The following is a 24792-nucleotide window of genomic DNA, read 5'->3' as shown; positions in this document are numbered from 1 at the left end:
GAACGAAGGGATCTATGTTTATTGGGTGAGTACGTCGGGTTACTCACGCAGTAGGTGTAGTTAGCGAGATAGGCGCTTGAATATTAGATAATCTGTGAACGATTTTGTGCAGCAGGATTAGGCGGTCACAAGCGCGATGAAACGACAATGGGTCCAGTGATAAAGCGTGTGCATGGGATGGCGGTTAAAACATACGGTCGTAACGGCCATAAATAAATCTAACAGCTTTTTTTCTGAATGGATTCTAATTTGGAAATATCCTATATGCGATAAGGCGACCACACTACAGAAGCATACTCTAAAACCGGTCTAATGAGTGATTTATAGGCCGTAAGCTTGCACTCTTAGTGCCGTGTTTTAAAGTTCGTTTTAGGCACCCTAGTTTTCGCATCGCTTTAGAGCTGACTATATTGATGTGATTATGCCAACTAAGGTTAGTTGTGATAGTAAGTCCAAGGTATTTGAACTCGTTAACTTCGTTAACGAGTTCAATATCTTATATAGTTATGAATAGTTATGAACGATTTGAAAGGCAATGTTAGTTGTAAGCGATTATAAACCGGTTGACGTTAGAAAAAAGAGCAGCCTCCTGCTACAGCTTGAAACCATCATTACGCTCCAAATGACACTAGCTTATCTGAAACTGCTGGTTGTATATGTTTTCATGGATTATTTGTGTTGGGAAAACGAACAGTTTTATTAAAAAAAAAAAGAGACGTATATTCAATTTACATATCGAGTCCGTGTAAGCCCGTACGGCTTGTGAGCGTGAGTGGGAAATCAGGCAAAGAATCACTTTGCGCAAGCAGTGACTGTGTGCAACATTATTTTTGTAAAATAGATGTAGCAATCTATATAGAAGTTTGACATGTGACGTTATACATACGAAAAATAATTATGTTTAAACGAGCCCAGGAAGCCTACCAATACGGTGTAGGCAATACTCATTGTATGCTGGCCGATAGTGGACAAATATTGCGTTAATGTGTATACTCACTTCCTCGGAAATTTTAAGATTTTAATCATTGAAGTATGAGAAATTTCACCATCCGTTTTATGAGAGCTTCATCATCATCATCATCATCAGCCTAGTTACGCCCACTGCAGGGCAAAGGCCTCTCCCATACTTCTCCAACTACCCCGGTCATGTACTAATTGTGGCCATGTAGTCCCTGCAAACGTCTTAATGTCATCCGCCCACCTAACTTTCTGCCGCCCCCTGCTACGCATCCCTTCCCTTGGAATCCAGTCCGTAACCCTTAGTGACCATCGGTTATCTTCCCTCCTCATTACATGTCCGGCCCATGCCCATTTCTTTTTCTTGATTTCAACTAAGATGTCGTTTACCCGCGTTTGTTGCCTCACCCAATCTGCTCTTTTCTTATCCCTTAATGTCACACCCATCATTCTTCTTTCCATAGCTCGTTGCGTCGTCCTCAATTTCAGCAGAACCCTTTTCGTAAGTCTCCAGGTTTCTGCCCCATATGTGAGTACTGGTAACACACAGCTGTTATACACTTTCCTTTTGAGGGATAGTGGCATCCTGCTGTTCATGATTTGAGAATGCCTGCCAAACGCACCCCAGCCCATTCTTATTCTTCTGGTTATTTCAGTCTCATGATCCGGATCCGTGGTCACTACCTGCCCTAAGTAGATGTAGTCCCTTACCCCTTCCAGTGCTTCGCTACCTATCGTAAACTGCTGTTCTCTTCCGAGCCTGTTAAACATTACTTTAGTTTTCTGCAGATTAATTTTCAGACCCACCCTTCTGCTTTGCCTCTCCAGGTCAGTGAGCATGCATTGCAATTGGTCTCCTGAGTTACTAAGCAAGGCAATATCATCAGCGAATCGCAAGTTGCTAAGGTATTCTCCATCAACTTTTATCCCCAATTCTTCCCACTCCAGGCCTCTGAATACCTCCTGTAAACATGCTGTGAATAGCATTGGAGATATCGTATCTCCCTGTCTGACGCCTTTCTTTATAGGGATTTTGTTGCTTTCTTTGTGGAGGACTACGGTGGCTGTGGAGCCGCTATAGATATCTTCCAGTATCTTTACATATGGCTCATCTACACCCTGATTCCGTAATGCCTCCATGACTGCTGAGGTTTCGACTGAATCAAACGCTTTCTCGTAATCAATGAAAGCTATATATAACGGTTGGTTATATTCTGCACATTTCTCTATCACTTGATTGATAGTGTGAATATGGTCTATTGTTGAGTAGCCTTTACGGAATCCTGCCTGATCCTTTGGTTGACAGAAGTCTAAGGTGTTCCTGATTCTATTTGCGATTACCTTAGTAAATACTTTGTAGGCAACGGACAGTAAACTGATCGGTCTATAATTTTTCAAGTCTTTGGCGTCCCCTTTCTTATGGATTAGGATTATGTTAGCGTTCTTCCAAGATTCCGGTACGCTCGAGGTTATGAGGCATTGCGTATACAGGGTGGCCAGTTTCTCTAGAACAATCTGACCACCATCCTTCAACAAATCTGCTGTTACCTGATCCTCCCCAGCTGCCTTCCCCCTTTGCATAGCTCCTAAGGCTTTCTTTACTTCTTCTGGCGTTACCTGTGGGATTTCGAATTCCTCTAGGCTATTCCCTCTTCCACTATCGTCGTGGGTGCCACTGGTACTGTATAAATCTCTATAGAACTCCTCAGCCACTTGAACTATCTCATCCATATTAGTAACGATATTGCCGGCTTTGTCTCTTAACGCACACATCTGATTCTTGCCTATTCCTAGTTTCTTCTTCACTGTTTTTAGGCTTCCTCCGTTCCTGAGAGCCTGTTCAATTCTATCCATATTATAGTTCCTGATGTCCGCTGTCTTACGCTTGTTGATTAACTTAGAAAATTCTGCCAGTTCTATTCTAGCTGTAGGGTTAGAGGCTTTCATACATTGGCGTTTCTTGATCAGATCTTTCGTCTCCTGCGATAGCTTACTGGTTTCCTGTCTAACGGAGTTACCACCGACTTCTATTGCGCACTCCTTAATGGTTCCCATGAGATAGTCGTTCATTGCTTCAACACTAAGGTCCTCTTCCTGAGTTAAAGCCGAATACCTGTTCTGTAGCTTGATCCGGAATTCCTCTAGTTTCCCTCTTACCGCTAACTCATTGATTGGCTTCTTGTGTACCAGTTTCTTCCGTTCCCTCCTCAAGTCTAGGCTAATTCGAGTTCTTACCATCCTATGGTCACTGCAGCGTACCTTGCCGAGTACGTCTACATCTTGTATGATGCCAGGGTTCGCGCAGAGTATGAAGTCGATTTCATTTCTAGTCTCACCATTCGGGCTCCTCCACGTCCACTTTCGACTAACCCGCTTGCGGAAAAAGGTGTTCATTATCCGCATATTATTCTGTTCTGCAAACTCTACTAATAATTCTCCTCTGCTATTCCTAGAGCCTATGCCATATTCCCCCACTGACTTGTCTCCAGCCTGCTTCTTGCCTACCCTGGCATTGAAGTCGCCCATCAGTATAGTGTATTTTGTTTTGACTTTACCCATCGCCGATTCCACGTCTTCATAAAAGCTTTCGACTTCCTGGTCATCATGACTGCATGTAGGGGCATAGACTTGTACCACCTTCAATTTGTACCTCTTATTAAGTTTCACAACAAGACCTGCCACCCTCTCGTTAATGCTATAGAATTCCTGTATGTTCCCAGCTATTTCCTTATTAATCAGGAATCCGACTCCTAGTTCTCGTCTCTCCGCTAAGCCCCTGTAACACAGTACATGCCCGCTTTTTAGCACTGTATATGCTTCTTTTGTCCTCCTAACCTCACTGAGCCCTATTATATCCCATTTACTACCCTCTAATTCCTCCAATAACACTGCTAGACTCGCCTCACTAGATAGCGTTCTAACGTTAAACGTTGCCAGGTTCAGATTCCAATGGCGGCCTGTCCGGAGCCAGGTATTCTTAGCACCCTCTGCAGCGTTACAGATCTGACCGCCGCCGTGGTCAGTTGCTTCGCGGCTGCTGGGGACTGAGGGCCGGGGTTTGATTGTTGTATTCATATAGGATGTTGTGGCCAAGTACTGCACCAGGGTGGCCAATCCTGCTCTGGTGAGAGAGTGCGTTACCGGTTCTGGTCACCGGGATCAGGCCGCACTCCAGGCCTGTTTGTGCAATTTTCTCAACACACGGTTTTTTTTTTTGTATTTCCCGGTGGAGAATTGCGCGGCACCGGGATTTGAATCACGGTCCTCTTGCACTGGAGACGGATACTCTACCGTCCCCGCAGGAGTTAAATTAAAAATTGAATTATGGTGTTTTGCGTGACAAAACCACTTTCTGATTATGCACGCCGTAGTGGAGGACTCCGAAAATTTCGACCACCTGGGGTTCTTTAACGTGCACCTAATTCTAAGTACACGGGTGTTTTCGCATTTCGCCCCCATCGAAATGCGGCCGCCGTGGCCGGGGTCCGATCCCGCGACCTCGTGCTCAGCAGTCTAACACCATGACCACTGAGCAACCACGGCGGGTCCCGCAGGAGTTGTACGCCTCATTTAACCTACAGTGGTGCCCTATTTGATCAGTCAAGGTGGACCAATCTGAGCTCGGTTATACCGCATGGATGGCACTCGGCTAGAGAACCTGGTATTTATGATCTGCACATGTGTGGCCACACATAATTGAGGATATATAATTTTTTTTTTAGGAGGGTTTCCGTACAGTGATAAAAGGAAGGAAAATACATTAAAAGAAAAACAAAAAAAAGGAAAAAAAAGGAACATAACATGTGATTTGAACTCGTGATCCTTCAATGTTGCCCGGAAAGGTAGCTCAGTCGGTTGGTTCGTCAAGCCAACGGTTACTTTCAAGCGCCAAAGCTCCTGCTCCGAGCCACATACTTATGTGGAAAGGGACTGATGTTGTCCGCGGCAGTCGATTTGCTGGCGAGGGCGAAATACCTTCGTGTAAATATAATAACCCTAATAGGACTTCTTTCAAAGAAAAAACAAAGAGAAGAAAAAGAAAAGGGAAACGGCTCAGAAGGCTATACTACGAGAGCTATGACTGATACTTTTCTATATATATGTATTCATCTCATCTATGGGATCGCATGCGCGCGCTGTTGGTTTTAAAGCGCAACCGTGGTAGGGAAACGGAAGGCGATATAAGCATGCGTACACATGCTGCGCACACAACATGCAGCAACAGCAACATGCAACAGCAACAACAGCAACATGCAACAGCATGCATGCGCACACAACAAACTGCCTTACAATATTTAGAATTGATATATATATACACACACAAAAGCCAATATAGGCTGCTCGACACTATCTCGCGCGTTTTTATAGCGAAGTACATCAGAACCGACTCGTCGTTCCACAACAACCATTTCCTGAGTGATCGCCAGATATATGCCGAATAACTTCCTGTCATTCAATAAGAATGTCTCTCTTTCATGCAGCCTACCAATTCGCGCTGTTTCGGTTTAGACAAAACAATTTATCATTCGAGGCGCACTTGCCAAGTTTGCCTCCAGTTAAAACTGCCTGCGATGCCTATAGTGCAGCTCTTATCTCGCTCAACATACACAGTTCTATATATGTGCATCCGGTGCAATGCTTTCCGCTGTATCAGCAATTTCAATGTCATGGCCGATCATGTAAGCAAAAGTAGCTGTTTACTATTTACAATATCCAGAATTGATCAAACGTGAAGTTGTCACCGGCATTCTGAGTGGTTGGAAGGCATAATTTCTTTGAAAAATGGCCGCCAGAGGAGCAGCGTGAACTCGAGCGGCTTTATACACTAGGGAAACTGCCTTAAAATATTTAGACTTGAGGGGAAGCTTCCTTAACAAACTATAACACGGCAATCAGCACTCGTATACGACGAGAGAAATTATTGAGACGTGGGAAATTCCCTTGAAATAAATCTGGTTTGCGAGACAAATGCTTGTATCTATTGAATCTCTTAAAAGATGAGGGGGGAAATATGCGCTCACCGAGAGGGCATCTTCAGCACGAGACCACCGCGAGGCACCTTACTGAGATGTAGAGAGCTTCGCGGCCGGAACGAAATCTCCCCTCTCCGTCGGCCCAGGGTGGAAAACGCGCTTTCCGATCGCTCAAGGTTGCGCGGATATTGTATAGCTCTAGCGTCTAGGAAAAAGCTTAAACAGGTGCGGGGGCGCCACGCATAGCGTGGGAAGCTAGCCGCCGGAATAGCTATCTCAAGTACTGCTGCTGGCGAGGGCGAAATACCTTCGTGTAATTATAATAACCCTAATAGGACTTCTTTCAAAGAAAAAACAAAGAGAAGAAAAAGAAAAGGGAAACGGCTCAGAAGGCTATACTACGAGAGCTATGACTGATACTTTTCTATTTATATGTATTCATCTCATCTATGGGATCGCATGCGCGCGCTGTTGCTTTTAAAGCGCAACCGTGGTAGGGAAACGGAAGGCGATATAAGCATGCGTGTCCATGATACGCACACAACAAACTGCCTTACAATATTTAGAATTGATATATATATACACACACAAAAGCCAATATAGGCTGCTCGACACTATCTCGCGCATTTTTATAGCGAAGTACATCAGAACCGACTCGTCGTTCCACAACAACCATTTCCTGAGTGATCGCCAGATATATGCCGAATAACTTCCTGTCATTCAATAAGAATGTCTCTCTTTCATGCAGCCTACCAATTCGCGCTGTTTCGGTTTAGACAAAACAATTTATCATTCGAGGCGCACTTGCCAAGTTTGCCTCCAGTTAAAACTGCCTGCGATGCCTATAGTGCAGCTCTTATCTCGCTCAACATACACAGTTCTATATATGTGCATCCGGTGCAATGCTTTCCGCTGTATCAGCAATTTCAATGTCATGGCCGATCATGTAAGCAAAAGTAGCTGTTTACTATTTACAATATCCAGAATTGATCAAACGTGAAGTTGTCACCGGCATTCTGAGTGGTTGGAAGGCACAATTTCTTTGAAAAATGGCCGCCAGAGGAGCAGCGTGAACTCGAGCGGCTTTATACACTAGGGAAACTGCCTTAAAATATTTAGACTTGAGGGGAAGCTTCGTTAACAAACTATAACACGGCAATCAGCACTCGTATACGACGAGAGAAATTATTGAGACGTGGGAAATTCCCTTGAAATAAATCTGGTTTGCGAGACAAATGCTTGTATCTATTGAATCTCTTAAAAGATGAGGGGGGAAATATGCGCTCACCGAGAGGGCATCTTCAGCACGAGACCACCGCGAGGCACCTTACTGAGATGTAGAGAGCTTCGCGGCCGGAACGAAATCTCCCCTCTCCGTCGGCCCAGGGTGGAAAACGCGCTTTCCGATCGCTCAAGGTTGCGCGGATATTGTATAGCTCTAGCGTCTAGGAAAAAGCTTAAACAGGTGCGGGGGCGCCACGCATAGCGTGGGAAGCTAGCCGCCGGAATAGCTATCTCAAGTACTGCTGCTGGAGAGGGCGAAATACCTTCGTGTAATTATAATAACCCTAATAGGACTTCTTTCAAAGAAAAAACAAAGAGAAGAAAAAGAAAAGGGAAACGGCTCAGAAGGCTATACTACGAGAGCTATGACTGATACTTTTCTATATATATGTATTCATCTCATCTATGGGATCGCATGCGCGCGCTGTTGGTTTTAAAGCGCAACCGTGGTAGGGAAACGGAAGGCGATATAAGCATGCGTGTCCATGATACGCACACAACAAACTGCCTTACAATATTTAGAATTGATATATATATATACACACACAAAAGCCAATATAGGCTGCTCGACACTATCTCGCGCGTTTTTATAGCGAAGTACATCAGAACCGACTCGTCGTTCCACAACAACCATTTCCTGAGAGCTTAAGGGATGACAAATGCGCGAGTTCTGTTCCCGAAGATCTAGCAGGTTTTACGTAGCACGTACTTATCTGTCTCTCTTAGACAGCTCGTTTTTACATTAGCTGCTGTGAAACAGTTAAGAAATGCTTTTTTTATGGCGTCAGAGATGAATTATCTACGCAGATTAAGCATTTGAAAGTGGCTATTTCATCACTGGTCTTCCCATCATGCTGCATCGCATATACGGGATGAGCAGCTCTATAGCTTAAAATTTATTCTTTTGTGTTGAGTATATAAGGAGATGCTGATCCATAAGTTTTTCATCATCAGCCTGGTTACGCCCAGTGCAGGGCAAAGGCCTCTCCCATACTTCTCCAACTACCCCGGTCATGTACTAATTGTGGCCATTTTGTCCCTGCAAACTTTTCAATATCATTCGGCCACCTAACTTTCTGCCGTCCCCTGCTACGCTTCCCTTCGCTTGGAATCCAGTCCGTAACCCTTAATGACCATCGGTTATCTTCCCTCCTCATTACATCTCCTGCCCATGCCCCTCCCCCATTTCTTTTTCTTGATTTCAACTAAGATGTCATTACCTCGCGTTTGTTCCCTCACCTTATCTGCTCTCTTCTTATCCCTTAACGTTACACCCATCATCCTTCTTTGCATAGCTCGTTGAGTCGTCCTCAATTTAAGTAGAACCCTTTTCGTAAGCATCCAGGTGTCTGCCCCGTACGTGAGTACTGGTAAGACACAGCTGTTGTACATTTTTCTCTTGAGGGATAAAGGCAAGCTACTGTTCATGATCTGAGAATGTCTGCCAAACGCGCCCCAGCCCATTCTTATTCTTCTGATTATTTCAGTCTCATGATCCGGATCCGCGGTCTCTACCTGCCCTAAGTAGATGTATTCCCTTGCCACTTCCAGTGCCTCGCTACCTGTCGTAAACTGCTGTTCTCTTCCGAGACTGTTAAACATTACTTTAGTTTTCTGTAGATTAATTTTTTAGACCCACCCTTCCGCTTTCTCTCTCCAGGTCAGTGAGCATGCATTGCAGTTTGTCTCCTGAGTTACTAAGCAAGGCAATATCATCAGGAATCGGAAGTTACTAAGGTATTCCCCATTAACTCTTATCCCCAATTCTTCCCAAAATTGTTAAGCCATGCGAGACTTTTGATATGGGTGTGCACGCACGTATTTTAACCATTTTGTGGTTATTATACGCGTGTCTCGAAATATAGATCTATGATGTAGTAGTTATGCGGAAACCTGCAAGGTGGAGAGGAGTAAATAATAAAGGCAAAATCAGACATCCATCCGTTCGTAGCAATTGCTACAAAAGAAATCCATACGGCTTCCTCGAAAGGGAAGCCCCAGTGTTGCGAGGTACGGGGCCCAGCGAATGCTCGCATGCAGAAAAAAAACATAGGTCGCATCAATCCACTAAGGCATGAAACACATCATTCGATATTACATCAACCACTGACGAGGGTAGGCAATTTACTCCCGTGCTCTGTGGGAAAGAAAGAAATCCTGAATAGTTTTGCGTGGCAAAACATTTCTCGTATTTTATGGGCGTTGTCGCCTCGAGCTGATGCATACTAAAGCTCAAGCATGCCTGTCAATACCATCTGATGTATGCAAGTAACCATGAAAAAGTGTTAACCAAGTTTTTTTCCTGCGACTTTCAAGAGACTCCCACTGTAAGTTATTCTTTGCTTGTGTAGCGCTAAAGACAACGCTATAATTTTTAGTAACAAATCTTGCAGCTATATTTTTCAGTATTTCAAAGCGTTCCTTGTCACCAACCATCGTGGGGCCCCATACATCGCATGGTTATTCTAACACAGACCTGACGAACGTCTTGTACAACAACTCTTTAGTAGCAATACTGAAATTTTTAGCGTTGCGCCATAGAAATTCTAATGACTTTCCTGTACTCGCTATTACATGATCAACGTGACGATGCCATTTTAGATGAGTGGTAAAATAAACTCCTAGGTATGTATATACATACACCCGTGACAATGCTATATTATCTAAGGTATATTGAAACGTACATGGATGTTTTTTTGCTAAATGACATGAAAACTGTGTTAGCTGGATTCAAACTCTTGTTCCAAATAAAACACCACTGAGCAATGCAGCTGAGATCACACTTTAAAATGCGGCAATCATCTTCAGAACTAATAGGCTTATGCAAAACACAATCATCAAAGTACAATTTCAAATGTGACAGGACTCCTTAACTTATATCATTGATAACTAAAGGAAACAAAGTGGACCCAGAACTAAGCCCTGGGGGACGCCATAAGGATGTCTCTATCGATGGCTGAAAACCATTCAAAACAACTACTGTTTGCGCAGCCTTAAGTATTCGGCAATCCATCCAATAACTTCTGTATTAATGTTCTATTTATGAAGTTTCTCAATTAACAAAGAATGGGGATGCAGTGTAGAATGCCTTCCTGAAATCTAAAAATATACAGTCTATGGAAAATCTTCCGCCCATAGCACTGACAATATAAGGTGTGAATTCAATGCATTGTGTCACGCAAGAAAAAAATCTTTCCTAAGCCAGGTTGAGAGCGAATAAACAGGGAATACCGATTCATATGTGCTACAATACTTGAGCACAAAACGCGCTCTTCTCATGCAACACACGTTAAAAAATCGGACGATAATTAACTACGTCATTTCACGGGCCAGATTTATGGACTGGAACTACTGCACCAATCCTCCAATCATTGGGCAGGGAAGCTTCTGCCACCTATTTTTCAGAGTATCTTCAAAAAAGGAGCTATAGGGTAAGCACAAGTTTTAAAGAAGTTATTAGTTAAACCTTCAGGCCCTCCGCCGTTAGCAGCGTTCAATTTCAAAAGCAACAGTTTTATGACACGTGTGCTGATAACAACGTCATCCATATCGCCTATCGGGGCTATGCATACTTGTGATACTTGTGTGGTCATCGTTGCTTGGAATCATAGTGGAAAACATGGAAGCAAAATACTGATTGACAGATTCTGCTTTAGCTTGGTCGTCAGAAAGAACGCCGTTTCCAGAGACAAGAGACAGAATAGATGTTGCCTCTTTTCCATTTCTTTTCACGAGCTTCCAAATTTGTTTGGGACATTCTTGATTCTCAAGTGGATAGCTTCACTAAAAACATTCTTGGCTACTCGAATTGCCTTTTTTATTTCTGAATTTCTTTCAGCTGCTTCCTGTTATGACTTGACAGCACTTGGTGAAAATTATGATAAAATATTTGCCTCTTCTGTGTAAGACCGCAACTCTTTCGGAAACCAAGGCTGACTTCTACTTTGTCTTTCATTTAGCACCCTACACGGTATAAAACGCCGCCGAAATTCTAGCGTTTTGTTTCTGAGGCAAGTCCATGATTCATCTGTATAGTCATACTCAGTTCTGTTGCAACAAGTAATACCCATCCAAACCGTCATTTATTTTATCAACCTGAGCTTTCGAATAGTTATACACATGTCTCGCCACTGTGTACGCAGGTTTTAGATGTGTAATTTCTATTTAAGATAAAATAGCACTGTGGTCACTAATTCCAGGAAAGACAACAATAGAAATTACCACTTGAGATTGGTTTGTGAAAATCAAATCCAGAGTATCATTTCCTCTAGTTGGTTCAGACACTATTTGAGATAGTGCAAACAAATGAGCAATATTCATCATTTGCTGACACAAGCGGCCCTCACTTGAAGTTAGTGATCCCTGATTTTTCCACAAAGCATTTGGGAGATTGAAACATCCGCCTATAACCAGGTAGTCCACCCGTACCGTTTCAACTTATCATCTCGAATAACATATGAACAGAGGAATCAGGTGGTTTATAAAAACTAGATACAGTCAAAACGCGTTATTTGGAAAGAGTCTGTTCACAGAAAATAGCATCACATTCTCTCACATTCTCACATACCCCCCGCCTCACTCAAAGTTCAGCCGGGCGCAGGCTACCACCCTGCGTCTACTACAAACAAACACGTACCCTTCACCCGCCCGCCTCCACCTTATATTTCCGGACGTCTACACTACCCCCCGCTGCCGGTGCTGTGGAATTCACCCGGCTACGCTTCCGCATATGCTATGGGAGTGCCCAGCACAGTACACCCAGACTAACACCACGACTCTCTCGTCGAGGTTGCATGAGGCTCTGCGGAGCTCCGCCCTCGACGACCAAGCCTGGGCGACCCAGCACGCCCGCGAGGCGGCGGCGAGGCAAGCCCTCGACGTCCCTTCGTGGGAGGCTTAGGCCCGGCCATCATAAAGTGCTGGTTCTACAATAAAAGTTTATTCCTCCTCCTCCTCCTCTCTTACAGGAATGGGCAGCTGGACAGATGAAATGTTTTTTCTACCAATATAAAAACTGCACAACCTCGAGAATCCCAATTTCTTCCGTAACTCGTGTAAGCATGTGGAAATACCTCATTATCAGCTATATTGTCACTTAGCCAGGGCTGTGCTCCTAAAATTATAGAGGGCTTAACCAAGTCAACAAGCGCGCTAAGTTCGTCAACATCATTCTTTATAGAACGACAGTTTATGACGATAAAAGAAACATCGTCATCTTTACGTTGATGTAGTCACTTCTGGGAAACAACTTGGTGTGGCCCAGCATTGTATACATCTTTCGCGCAATTGAAGAATAATGTATCGTACGGAAAGCTAACTTTATCGTCATCCTTTCTACGTGATTTTGTAAAATTGCACAGCCTTTCGCTTTTCGCACGCGCTACATCGGGAAAATCTTCATATATAGCAACCTGCCTATTTTCCAACTCTCTGGCGTTTTCTATAAAAACTGTTTCTTTTTTGTACGAGGTAAATAGTCGTATCAGAGGAAGATTTTTACCACTCTGAAACATCCCAAGGCGGTGCGCACAACCGATTGACAGGTTACGTAAGCCCAACTTAGATTCACACAGTGAAAAAATATATTCCTATAGTTCAAGAATGTTGCGCTCAAGATCTGCACTCTTTCGGGATTGTCGCTTTCATTGACGCCACAGAAAACCAAATTGCCACGCCTACTCTAGTTTTCCTGACTGTCGACTTTGGCCGACAAAGAGTTAATCAATTGAAGCTGGTCATCGCATTAGTTCTTGCACTCAGTGACGGTTGTGCAAAGTCGATCGAAGCTAGATAACTTTGTTTCCAGTGATGTAATGCTTCTGCTAAGGTCATTTATGGCGTGTTTATTCTGTCTGTGTTACTTCGATAGCGGGAAGTTTCGTCTTAATGTCTTCCTGACTGCCAAGCAGCGGCTGCAGTTTTTCTTGAGTTGTGGATCCCGGGATAATTTCGACTCTATGCCGTATAAGCATGAACACAACTTGAGACGAGCTTCACAGTCCGCGCCAGCTATAACTATTACAATAGAATGTACCATGAGTCAGGTATAAAAAACCGACGCATTTGACCCGCAGATCAACTTTCTACGATGGCTGCGTGTATTCGTCATGATCGTTGCGCTTGAGTGTCACTTGTTTCGCTGGAAACAAGCTCATTTAAGTATTATGACTGGTCCTTGTGCCACCGCTGTTCTTCGCCGTGAGTATAATGTGACAATATTGTCCAGGGATACAATGGCGATAGACAACATAAGATGCCCGAAAACACGGTCCATAACGTTGAAACGTGTCACGGGCATTGAAGAACCCATACAACAGTCGTAAGAATCTGTATAAGCCGTTGGATGACACAAACTCTCAGGATTTGGTATATTTTGGCTGTAGGATGGCGAGGGGTCGAGTGCAAAAAATATCTAGCCACCTGTATACTTTCAAGGGCGACATTTAAGCGAAGTTGTGGGTACAAGTCGAGCTTAGTTATGCTGTCAAGACGACAACAGTCTACTCAAGCGTGTTCACCCGTCTTTATTCTCTAGTACAACAACTGAAAAATATGGACTGTAGTTTTTTAACACAGAATGTTGGGCTGGTTGGTGTTGACGAATTTGCTGTGTCACAGTTACTAGCGCGATCGAGACTACGAAAAAAAAGTGGGACAAGACAACTGACAAGCTTCAAACTTCAACTAAAAATCTTTATTCAGAGAAAAAAAAACATGCAGCGGCTCAGATAAATGAGCAGACAGACGCATGAACGAATCTGCCACGTAGGAGACAAACAAATGAGCAATAAAGCCGATAAGCGCCCACAGGCCAATACAACCCACACACCAGGTTCTTCTCGAGGGACAACACTTCTTTAACAGTGAGTTCCAGTGATGGAGTGCTTACGAATTCATCCGTAGCTTTTGCAATGCAAAACGCCTCGACTATTTTCCTGACCACCTGGCTGAGCACTTGCGAGCAGAGCAACGGTGAGGACGACTACTACCACCGTGAGACCTGAAGTGGTACCGTATACTCAAAGGGTCACTCACAACCTACGGAAGGTGGCAGGCAGGTTTGGAGTCCCCCTTGTCTTCTCATCCCCTTTTACGCTGGCACGGCTGTGCCCTCGCACCTCCACTGATCCTAAAGGAAGGCAAGGCTATGGCAAGAACCATACCAAGCCTTATGAAAAATGCAATCTAGGAGTTGTGTACGAAATCCCCCTGGCGTGTGGCAAGCCCTACATGGGGCCTGAAAGATCGATCAGGGAACATGAAGAAAAGTTCACGAATGATGAATTGGCACAGTTGCCTGCGCACTGTAATGCCTGCCTCTGTGCACCACTTTTCAAGGAGATAAAGATTCTGGAGAGGAGCCAAGACCAGACTGCACGCGAACTGATGGAGGCATATCACATAAAAAAGAAAGGCCAAGACACTTTCATTAGGTTGTTTCAATCGGAGATAGATGTTTTTGATAATTCGTTGCCCCGCTAAGCTGATGAGTGTTCTTGAGTGCTGCGTTCTGCGCATGTTCTATTTGTCAATGTATTGCCACGCGTTGCCGTGAATAAACCAGCTGAAAGTTACCGCCCGTGTCGTTTTTGAGTTCTCTTCCGCCGTCCCCGTCTTTATTCGCAGTAAATGTGATATGCAGTCAACACCAACTAGGCCAAACTGAAGTTCTTCCAGAAGCGGTTGAAGTTAAAGTGGACGGATGCATCAACCCATCAGCATCCGAGATAAGCAAAAGAGGTTGAGATTACTGGTAGAAAAAAATGCAGGCAAGGGATTCATACGACCAGATCACGTACCGGCAAAGGCAGCGGTACAAGGTAGATAGAGAAGATTAAAGAGATGCATGCAAGAATGCTAGCAGGGGGGGGGGAGCATTGATAGCGTACCTGAGTAACTCAAAAAAAGTTCCTGCCCCGTTTCAAAGGGGATGGCAATATATAATCATCATCGCCATTACCACTGCAGCGGTGGCCACGCCTGTCGTGCGGGTAAAGAAAAAAGAGAGCTTGAAAACTCGCCTTCGTGCTTAGCGTTCGCCGCCCCCTTCATCCGGTAAATATTGCGGTTGCATAAGCTACAACTGCCGGTAAGCGGCAACTGCTGCATACCAAGCAGGGAGTGACTTACCTACACTTTAATATGAAAAAGAAGAACCCACCTGGCAAATATTTTTATTTGTGTTCGGCTGGTGCTACGAAAAGCCCACGCATATTTACGGCATACGATGAGCGACGACGGCCACAGCGAGGTCAATATGCAGAAGAGCGTCGTGCATAGCCTAGGTAGGACGCAGCACTTCCTGGCCAAGGCATGCCACGCACAGTAAGGACGCCTGAAGGGCAGCGCGAATACGATTAGCGACGAAAGGCACAGCAACGTCAATATGCACAACGGCGTCGTACTCAGGTTCGGCAGGACCCAGTTCAAGGCTGCGTCCCATTGGCCTGTCGGATCAGGTGATACCAAAGCTCCATTGGGCCGCACCCTTCACAGCGTGGATTGGAGCCCATTTTTGTCCATGTGGAGGCATGCCCGCGAATATGCTGTGTGTCCAACGTCACAGCTTACGCAGCGTGTCTCGTGTCTCAGTGATTGGATGAGTGTTGGTGGGCGGCGCATCGAGCACTGGTGAGTCGCCCTCGGCAGCTATTTATTTTGTTTATTTATTAATACTGTAATCCTTCACAGGTTATATAGGAGTGGGAAGAAAAATAACGAAGAGTACAGATTGCTAACAAGACAAAATAAAGAAAAAAGAATGATCCGAAAATAAGAAATGGAAGAAAATCCAAAACAGTACAAACTAACAGGAAAGGGTACACATCAGACACTGATTTTGGAATAAGAACTGCAAGCAGCAGACGCAGTAAAAGCATACACTAAAAAGAACAGCGATCAGCATACACATGAAAAACATACACTCCGTGAGCAACGCTTTTTTTTCTACAACGGCGAAACGTGCTGATCAAAATCTTGCACGTCAAAATCTTTGACGTTTAAAGTACCGACAGGGATTCGGAATGTAATGGCGACGTGTGTCTTGCAATGTCCTCCTTCAGTTGTGCCAGGAAAGGTGCTAGGTTCGAAGGCTGGCATAAGGTGATTGGTCGAGATTTTTTGCTGTAGCGTCTAATTTTTATTCTCTGAACGTTGACAACATTCTGGTCCTTCAACCCTTCCAGGAACTCAATTTCGCTGAGGTCTATGAAGCCTACCTGTGAGGTTACTTCCCGAACGGTATTCACAGAACAGTGTGGCGAGATGGCGATGGTAAGTTCACCAAACACTTTGAGGCAGCAGAGTTTCTCCTGATTGCTTTCGTGGACTTCAAGAGGCAGGCCCTGCTTGCGTGTTCTGTTGCTTTTTAACCTGTTTCGATGTGATCATTCAGAGATATTAGCACAAGGAAGGGTGTGAATACTCTTCCTGTCTTGTTTCCTTGTTCCTTGTGGATAGCATAGAATCAAGGAAAGCTTTCTTTGTTTTCATTGAGAAAAAGAAGCTTGCTTCGTAGCGCCCTATTCTAAGAGGAGATCCGTGAGTGGTTGGAAAGTACTAGCCATATCATTATCAGCAATGTTCAGCAGTAACATCAGGCGCCCACCGCGGAGCCCAACAAGGGGACGCCGCAGGACTTGTGAAAAAACGATTTCTGCGGAAGGCAGGTATACTTTATTGCTATATTCTAATATAGCCGTAATATGTAACCGTACCTCCGTGCCTTTAGACTCCACTTCAACTTGGGACATTAAAGCTTCCAAGGAAATCTATTATATTCAATCCATGAGACAGGTCAGGTCCACACATAACTAGGCTGCTCCAGTGGGCAAGAGCATGTGACTCGGGCATGTACCTTGGCTGTGTTCCTGAGCTTGAACCTCCGCTGGAGAACTCCACCGGTGACGACATCGGTGGAGACGTGATCAACGCGCAAGTGCCGGTGGTGCATGCTCCCAGTATGTGGCCAGAACACCGGGCACGTCTGCATTGGGAACACACACAAAATACATTGGTCAGTGTAAAAAGCAGAGGCGCAAGGCCCGGCGTCCGCTAAAAAAAAACTTGCGAACGCCTTCACCAGAACTGTTAGGCTGATGGAAGCCATAGTTCAGAGACGTTACCGAGCCGTCAAAGCTTGGTTGAAAACCCGTCTGGTCGGGATTATTCAGAGTCAACGGAGTCAACTTGGTGTTGGGCTAGTTGGGAACACATCTAACACAGCTCAGAGAGCGCAAATAGGTCCACTGGCAAGGAGGTACGCCCCCCCAGACGCAGACACACGAGATATGTCCCCAATGCGCAGCCCTGCGTATGGCGGACGCATCTAGTGCGTCTTTTGGTGTGCGGTCGGGAGTGTGCCTACTTGCGCTTTGTTAATTATCTATGGGGAAAAACTTGAAGACTAACAAAAAATCTTGAGAACAAGTTAAGTACCCCACAAAGAGCGATCGAAAGAAGATTGCTAGGCATAAACTTAAGACAGAAAGAGAGCTGTTTGAATCAGAGAGAAAACGGGTATAGACGATATTCTAATTGACATCAAGAGAAAAAAATTGCCGTTTTCCCGGGATTCTATAAGGAAACAAAAGCTCAAGAAAGTGGACGGAAAAACGGCGCCGCGGTCGGTGAATTGGTAGAGCATCGCACCCGAAATGTCAAGGTTGTGGAATCGTTCCCCACCTGCGACAAGATGTTCTTTTATCCACTTTCATTTCCATAATTTGTCGTTTCTTTATTCCATTTATCATTCACAAGTGAGTTGCCCTATGTTGTCCTTGGTATCAGTGTTTGTTGGCTTCTTAGGATACGACTTGTAAAAATCGGGCGCCTCGGTTAACCCCCTTTCTTCTCATTTATTACATAACGAGGGTCTAGAATCCAGCAACATGGATACCTTCAGGTAGCACGTGTGGATTTGTTGACCGGTTGCCTTCGCCAAAAATAGATCACATTCTAGTGACGCCTGCGGCGGAAAGCATGTTCCACATGCGCCGCCAAGATCTGTTAATGGTGGCGCTGGCTAACACTCCCAGTGTTCCACTAGGAAACATAAATACCCAATAAAGTGGACGGGGAAACGGCGCCGCGGTAGCTCAATTGGTAGAGCATCGCACGCAATTGCGAAAGTTGTGGGATCATTCCCCTCCTGCGGCAAGTTCTTTTTTCATCCATTCTCATTATTTATCATCTCTTCATTCAATTTATCAAGCACATGTCATTTCCCCTATGTTGCCCTTGGTGTCAGTGCTTGTTGGCTTCTTATGACTAGTAAAAATCGGCTCCCTAGGTTAACCCCCTTGCTTATCTTTTATTGATCCGAAATCATTAAATGGCCCATGAGGCGAAAATCCGGCGTTGGCGACGTGACCACGCGATTATACAACAGGGCTACGTACCCTCGGCCTTGAGGTCAGTCGACCCCAGGACTCTTGGTGTAAACTAAGGCAACTAACCCTAGGCAAAAGTCGAACCCGCAACTCTTACTGTAAATTAACGCTACGAATCTCGGCCATTGGTGGGCGACGAGCCCACGAATTTTCATGCAAATTGAGGATACGAACACTCGGCCTTTGGGGGGAGTCGAACCCACGACTTCTCCTATAAATTAAGGTTAAGAATCATCGGCCTATGCTTGGACTCGAATCCACGAATTTTGCTGCCAATTAAGCCTTTGGGAGGGAGTCGAACCCATGGCATTCACGGTAAATTGAGGCTATGAACCTCAGTCATTGGTGGCAGTAGATCCCACGACTTTTGCTGCAAATTAAGGCTACGTAGTCAGGACATTGGTGGGAGTCGAACCCTAGGCTTTGGTTGGAGTCGAATCCACGTCTTTTGCCGTAAATAAAGGCGACGAACACTCGGCCTTTGGGGGAGTCGATCTCACGACCTTTGCTGTAAATTAAGGCTACGAACTCCGGCCGTTGGTGGGAGTCGAACCCTAAGCCTTTGGTTGGAGTCGAAGCCACAACTTTTGCTGTAAAAAAGGCTACAAAGCCTCGGCCATCGGGGGGAGTCGAACCCACGACTTTTGCTGTAAATTAAAGCTACGAACCTCGGCCATTGGTGGGAGTCGAAGCCACGACTTTTGCTATAAAAAGGGTTACGAACCCTCTCCCATCGGGGGGAGTCTAACCCACAACTCTTGCGGTAAATTAAGGCTACCAAACCTCGGCCTTTGGTGGGAGTCCAACCCAGGACTTCTGCTGTAAGTAAGGCTACGTACGCTGCGCCTTTGATGGGAGTCGAATCTACAACTTTTGCTGTAAATTAAGGTATAGACCTAAGCCATTGGACGAGCCAAACCCACGACTTTTGCAGTAAATTAAGGCTACAAACCCTCGGCCTTTTCGAGGAGTCGTACCCACGACTTTTACTGCAAATTAAGGCACAAACCTCCGCCATTGGCGGAATCGAATCCACGACTTTGGCTGTAATTTAGTGCTACAAACCATCGGCCTTTGGGGGAGTCGAATCCTCGGCCTTTGGTTGGAGTCGAATCCACGGTTTTTCCTGTAAATTAGGGCTACGAACCCTCGGCTTTTTGAGGGAGTCGAACCCACGTCTTTTGCCTTAAATGAAGGCTACGAATCCTCAGCCTTTTGAGGGAGTCCAACTCATGACTTTTGCTGTAAGTTAAGGCTACGAACCCACTGCTTTTGGTTGCGGGTTCGACTGGTGGGAGTAGAACCGTAGGCCTTTCGTGGGAGTCGAATCCCCGACTTTTGCTGTAAATTAGGGCTACGAACCGTCGGCCATTGGTGGGAGTAGAACAATCAGCCTTTGGTTGGATTCGAATCACCGGCTTTTGTTGTAAATTAAGGCTACGAACCCTTGGCCTTTTGGAGGAGTCGGACCCATGACTTTTACTGTAAATTAAGGCACGAACCTCAGCCATTGGCGAAGTCGAACCCACGACTTTTGCTATCAATTAAGGCTACGAACCCTCGGCCATTGGTGGGAGTCAAACCCGCAACTTTTGCTGTAAAAGAGGCTACGAACCCTTGGCCAATGGGGGAAGTCGAACCCACGGCTTTTGTTGCAAATTAAGGCTACCAACCCTCGGCCTTCAGCGGGAGTCGTACCCAGGACTTTTGCAGTATATTAAGGCGACGAACCGTCAGCCTTTGGTTGGAGCTTAATTCACGTCTTTTGCTGTAAAATAACGCTACGAACCTCGGCCATTGGTGGGAAACAAATGCGCGAATTTTGTTCTACACTAAGGATAAGAAACCTTGGCCTTTGGTGGGAGTCGAACACTCTGGCTTTGCTGTAAATCAAGGCTACCAACCCTCGTTCTTTGGTGGGTGTCGAACCCACGACTTTTGCTGTAAATTAAGGCTACGAACCTCGGCCATTAGTGTGAGTCGAACCAAGAACTTATACTGTAAATTAGGGTACGAACGTGAGGCATCGGGGGAGCTGAACCCACGACATTTGCTGTAAATTAAGGCTATGAACCATCGGCCTTCTGGGGGAGTCGAACCCACGACTTTTGCTTTAAATTAAGGCTACGAAACCTCGACCTTTGGAGGGAGTCAAACCCAGGGCTTATGCTGTAAATTAAGGCTACGAATCCTCGGCCTTTGGTGGGAGTAAAAGCGTCGGCCTTTGATGGGAGTAGAATCCACGACTTTTGCTGTAAATTAAGGCTACGAATCCTCGGCCTCTGGTGACAGTCAAACCCACGACTTTTGCTGTAAATTAAGGCTACGAACGCTCGGCCTTTGGTTGGGGTGAAATCCACGACTTTTGCAGTAAATTGAGGCTACGAACCCGCGGCCTTTGAAGGGTGTCGAAGCCACGATTTTTTTATAAATTAAGGCTACGAACCTTCGGTCTTTAGTGGGAGTCACCCACGACCTTTGGTATTAATAAGCTCAACGTAATTAAGGCATACTTATTTAAGGCACTCGAAAGCACCACCTTTGCTGATAATGGAGGCGAATTTGCTTAAGGCGAATTTACGTAAGGTGCACTTAATTGAGGTTGAGTTAAGGCTGTAGAACCCACGACCTGGAGTGGGAGTCGAACCCACAAACGTTGTGGCATAATGCGTAAGCATCGTGCGGCAGTCTCAATGCTTTCAGCCACGTAGGAATAATTGAGTGCCCCTATGTGGAGTGACCTATTTAAATCTGACATGAAAATGGAGATAGACAGCGCAAGTCACTGCTCGCACAGAAGCCCATGCGTGGCATGTCCCGCTACTGAACATGTACAGGGCGTTCGAAATAGTACGCATCAACTGGTACATCAGCACGGATCAAACATCATTCAAGCTGTATCATTATCTTGTAATCATACCGAGTCAATGTTGTTCAGAGTGTTATTGAGAAACCACCAATTACTTTGTCATCCCTGACATTACAATAGTTAATCAAACGCAGTTATCTCACTTTGTCGTTGTTCTAATTTTCTAGACGTCAATTAGGCGGCTGTAGAGAATCCTAAGACGGGTCAATATGAAGTATTTCCAGCAAAGTAGACATCGCGCGTTCACTATTCTAGGCAAATTTAGAAAACTCGCAAAAAATGAGAAATACCACCTGATTGCCCACTCATGCTCACGTAATAGCCGCACCACCAAACAGTCTCAGTAGGAAAGCAAGGTTGTCATTCCAAGGTCGCCATTTAGGGCAGCATATTTCCTTGACCTCGGTGCCAAGTAATCGCCCGGAGCTGTTAACGAGTCGTGGAAAGAATAGAAGTGTTGTTAACGCCGCCGGTCGAGCCGATACGCGATGAACAGTTTTCCGGCTGACACTGCTGGATGGAGCTGCTACCCATGCGCATGGGCGCGCAGCCGCGCGGTATTTTCATATTTCGCGGACACTTCCTATTTGTCGCAAAACGCAAACACGCGTTATTGGGAACACCTACTTTCTTCTTGCGACTTTTCTCCAACCGCTCGATTGACATCTTGCCCACTATGACAATAATAAGCATGTTGAATAATTACTTGTAAGTAGATATGAAAATTTGGCCAGAGTATCGCTGTAGTATAAATCGTCGGAAAAGAAAAAAATACAAAGAAAAATACCCCCGCCTCACCTCATCCTTGGCATCGACATCGTTGAGAAGCACGATTGTCTGCGATCCGGAGTCGTAGACGAGCTGCCAGAAGTCCTCCACTGTGATGATCAGCGGATACTGCGTCACGATATACGTCCTCTTGCTCGCGTAGCCCTGACGAGAGTTGGAAACAGTAATGCGAAACAATGTGACTGATATACCATTATCTATGACGCTAAACCAGACGACGCATAGTAGAAGAAGACGGGATAGCTGTCATTAACGACTTTATGCTCTCAAGGTGGTACAAGACTTATATAATAGCCCTCTATTATGAGCGGAAGGACACCCATCACATAACGTTAAAAACGCTCCCGAGATACTGCACCTATCACGCATGTGTCGTGCTTTTTAGTGCTATTCCTACGAAGCTGAACGTGTACCAACAATGCGAATAATCCGCCCTATACATTCACCCCACCATTACATTGAAGCTGTATTTCTGACCTGGATAGAGTAACGTCAGGAGCTACCCGCCACATTTCTTTTTTTGCAATGGCGGCAGTTTCTTGTGTATGCGCACAGAACCCTGTATCATAAACTGAGGTCCCGGTCTAACCCATCATATATTTTACCATGTGTCTAGGATTAGTTTCAGGGCAGGAATGGAAGAGAGTTGAAAACCAGAATAAAACGCGCACTGAGGTCCTCCCTCACTAAGCGAGAAAATTGAAGAGAAAAATGTCATCATTACGAAAACGGCCAAACGAAAGCCGGCCAAAAATCCTTGATAAAATTGGGGGCGCTATACAGGAACTTATTACGTTGAACAACAGCATGTATCGTCGTGTTCTTTCTAAAGAATCTGACTTTCCCGCCATTTGCACTAAACGTTTAAAACGGCAGCTGGCATCTTGACAACGAAGGTTGCAATTAGGAGGAAGGCATGCTTGGAATCAAGGTATGATTTTCGGCGGGTTGGTGCATATGTCTACATGTTTGTGGCGCTAAAGCTTAGCGGGAGTGTGAAATAATTTTGTGCAAATAGTTTTCTTCTATTATGGCCTGGAAGTTGCCGCAGCCCATCTACAATGAAACAATTAAGGCTTACCAAATCAACGGGTTCGGATTGGAAGGCTCATTATGCAGGAAAATAAATAGCGCCTTAGCTGTGATGCATTTAGCATTATGGAAGTAAGCTAGAACCCAGTGCTGGAAAATGACGTTTTTTGTGCTCGGATGCATATACTAAGGCCAGAAGACGTCCCGATGTGTTTCACTGACCTGTGTTGAACTGTATACGAAAGCCTAGTACAGAACCTGTTTCTTACGTTGGTGTAGACGGCATTGACGTAGACGGATGATGCTCCTGCCCCCAGAATTGGTCGGCCGTCTTCATCTAAAAAGCAAACAAAACAAAGTCTCGAGGCAACCACGACAGAACGTTGCAGATTTGACGATAGTAGATGTTCGGCCTTTTACGTCATCTGTGCAGCTAACAGTTCTCGAGTTGCAGCTTTGTAAGCCGCACAACTTGTGACGTTTTTAACCCGAGAAGGACTCAATACTTCCACCATGCAACGAATGCCACCTCTTCCAGGGACTGAGCTACGTCCCGCTAGTGGGATTGGTGTTTACTATCGGCTGCTTAGGAACGTCTGCTGCCGGGCTACATGGTACATGACTATTAGAAACGGTTTTAGGCGCAAAAAGTAAGACACGGACAACAGAATAAAAGACACGGACAGGCGCACTCGCAACTGATTTTTATTTCCCCCGATGCTACGCTTATATACCTTCATGCATGGGAACAGGAACATACACAGGTGAGGTCAGATGAGATAGAAACCAAAGCTAATACAATCCTATCAGCAAGGAAAGTAAACTCATTTTCGGGAAGAGACAATGACTGAACGCTGATACACTGGTCACTACACCTTCTGATAAACATCGCCTCTGCTAGTTCCCGTGCCACCGTATCCTTAATGATACGGCAAATGTGAGTCAGTCCCATTCTTGACTGAAAGAGCATGCTCTCGCAGGCGGTCATTTATACAACGTAGTCCAGAAGGTGCCTTGCCGCAGTCTAGAAAGTACCTTCTACACGACGCCAGCGGAGCATTTTTTGAAGAAACACTTTACGTGGTTCTTTACACACTCAGCCCTCTTTATGGAAGACAAGTGCGCACAAATGCGAGAAAGCTTCCGAGGAGCCGAAAACGGTGTTTCGGTGTTTACGTTTGATGGTTACATATAGGGTAAAATAAAAATTGCTAGGACACTCGTTATCTGCCTAAATAAAGGCGTATGAAACGCCTAAAACAGGTTCGCAGGTGTCATGCGAAAACCGCACGCGCAAGCAATTTATTATTTTCTTTATTGTGGGCCAAGTACACCGAAATTTGCAAGTCTGCATATTGACACAGGGTGCCTTGAAATCACACGCTTGAGCCACCTCCTGCGCCCGTCCAGTTGTTCAGGCTACGTGCTAAAGATAGCGCTGTGCAAGTGGGCGACACGGGCTCACAAGGCATGTAGGATTGGACCAACGAGCCATCAG

At 45.2% G+C, this 24792-nt stretch overlaps 1 protein-coding gene across 4 annotated transcripts in view; it reads right to left on the bottom strand.

The window, feature by feature from the left end:
- Positions 1–24792, bottom strand: part of LOC142560968 (receptor-type tyrosine-protein phosphatase kappa-like) — a 586354-nt gene that overhangs the window by 46728 nt on the left and 514834 nt on the right. For all 4 annotated transcript variants that reach the window (XM_075673412.1, XM_075673413.1, XM_075673411.1 and 1 more), the window contains 3 exons: positions 23564–23631; positions 22272–22406; positions 17071–17199 (listed from right to left, as the gene is read on the bottom strand). In XM_075673412.1, the coding sequence (XP_075529527.1) occupies positions 17071–17199; positions 22272–22406; positions 23564–23631 (332 nt within the window). The remainder of the gene's footprint in view (positions 1–17070; positions 17200–22271; positions 22407–23563; positions 23632–24792) is intronic.

This window comes from Dermacentor variabilis, chromosome 10, assembly GCF_050947875.1.
Source record: "Dermacentor variabilis isolate Ectoservices chromosome 10, ASM5094787v1, whole genome shotgun sequence".
Classification (NCBI taxonomy): Eukaryota; Metazoa; Arthropoda; class Arachnida; order Ixodida; family Ixodidae; genus Dermacentor; species Dermacentor variabilis.
The sequence above is the reverse complement of the archived record's forward strand: the minus strand, read 5'-3'. Positions and strand labels throughout refer to the sequence as shown.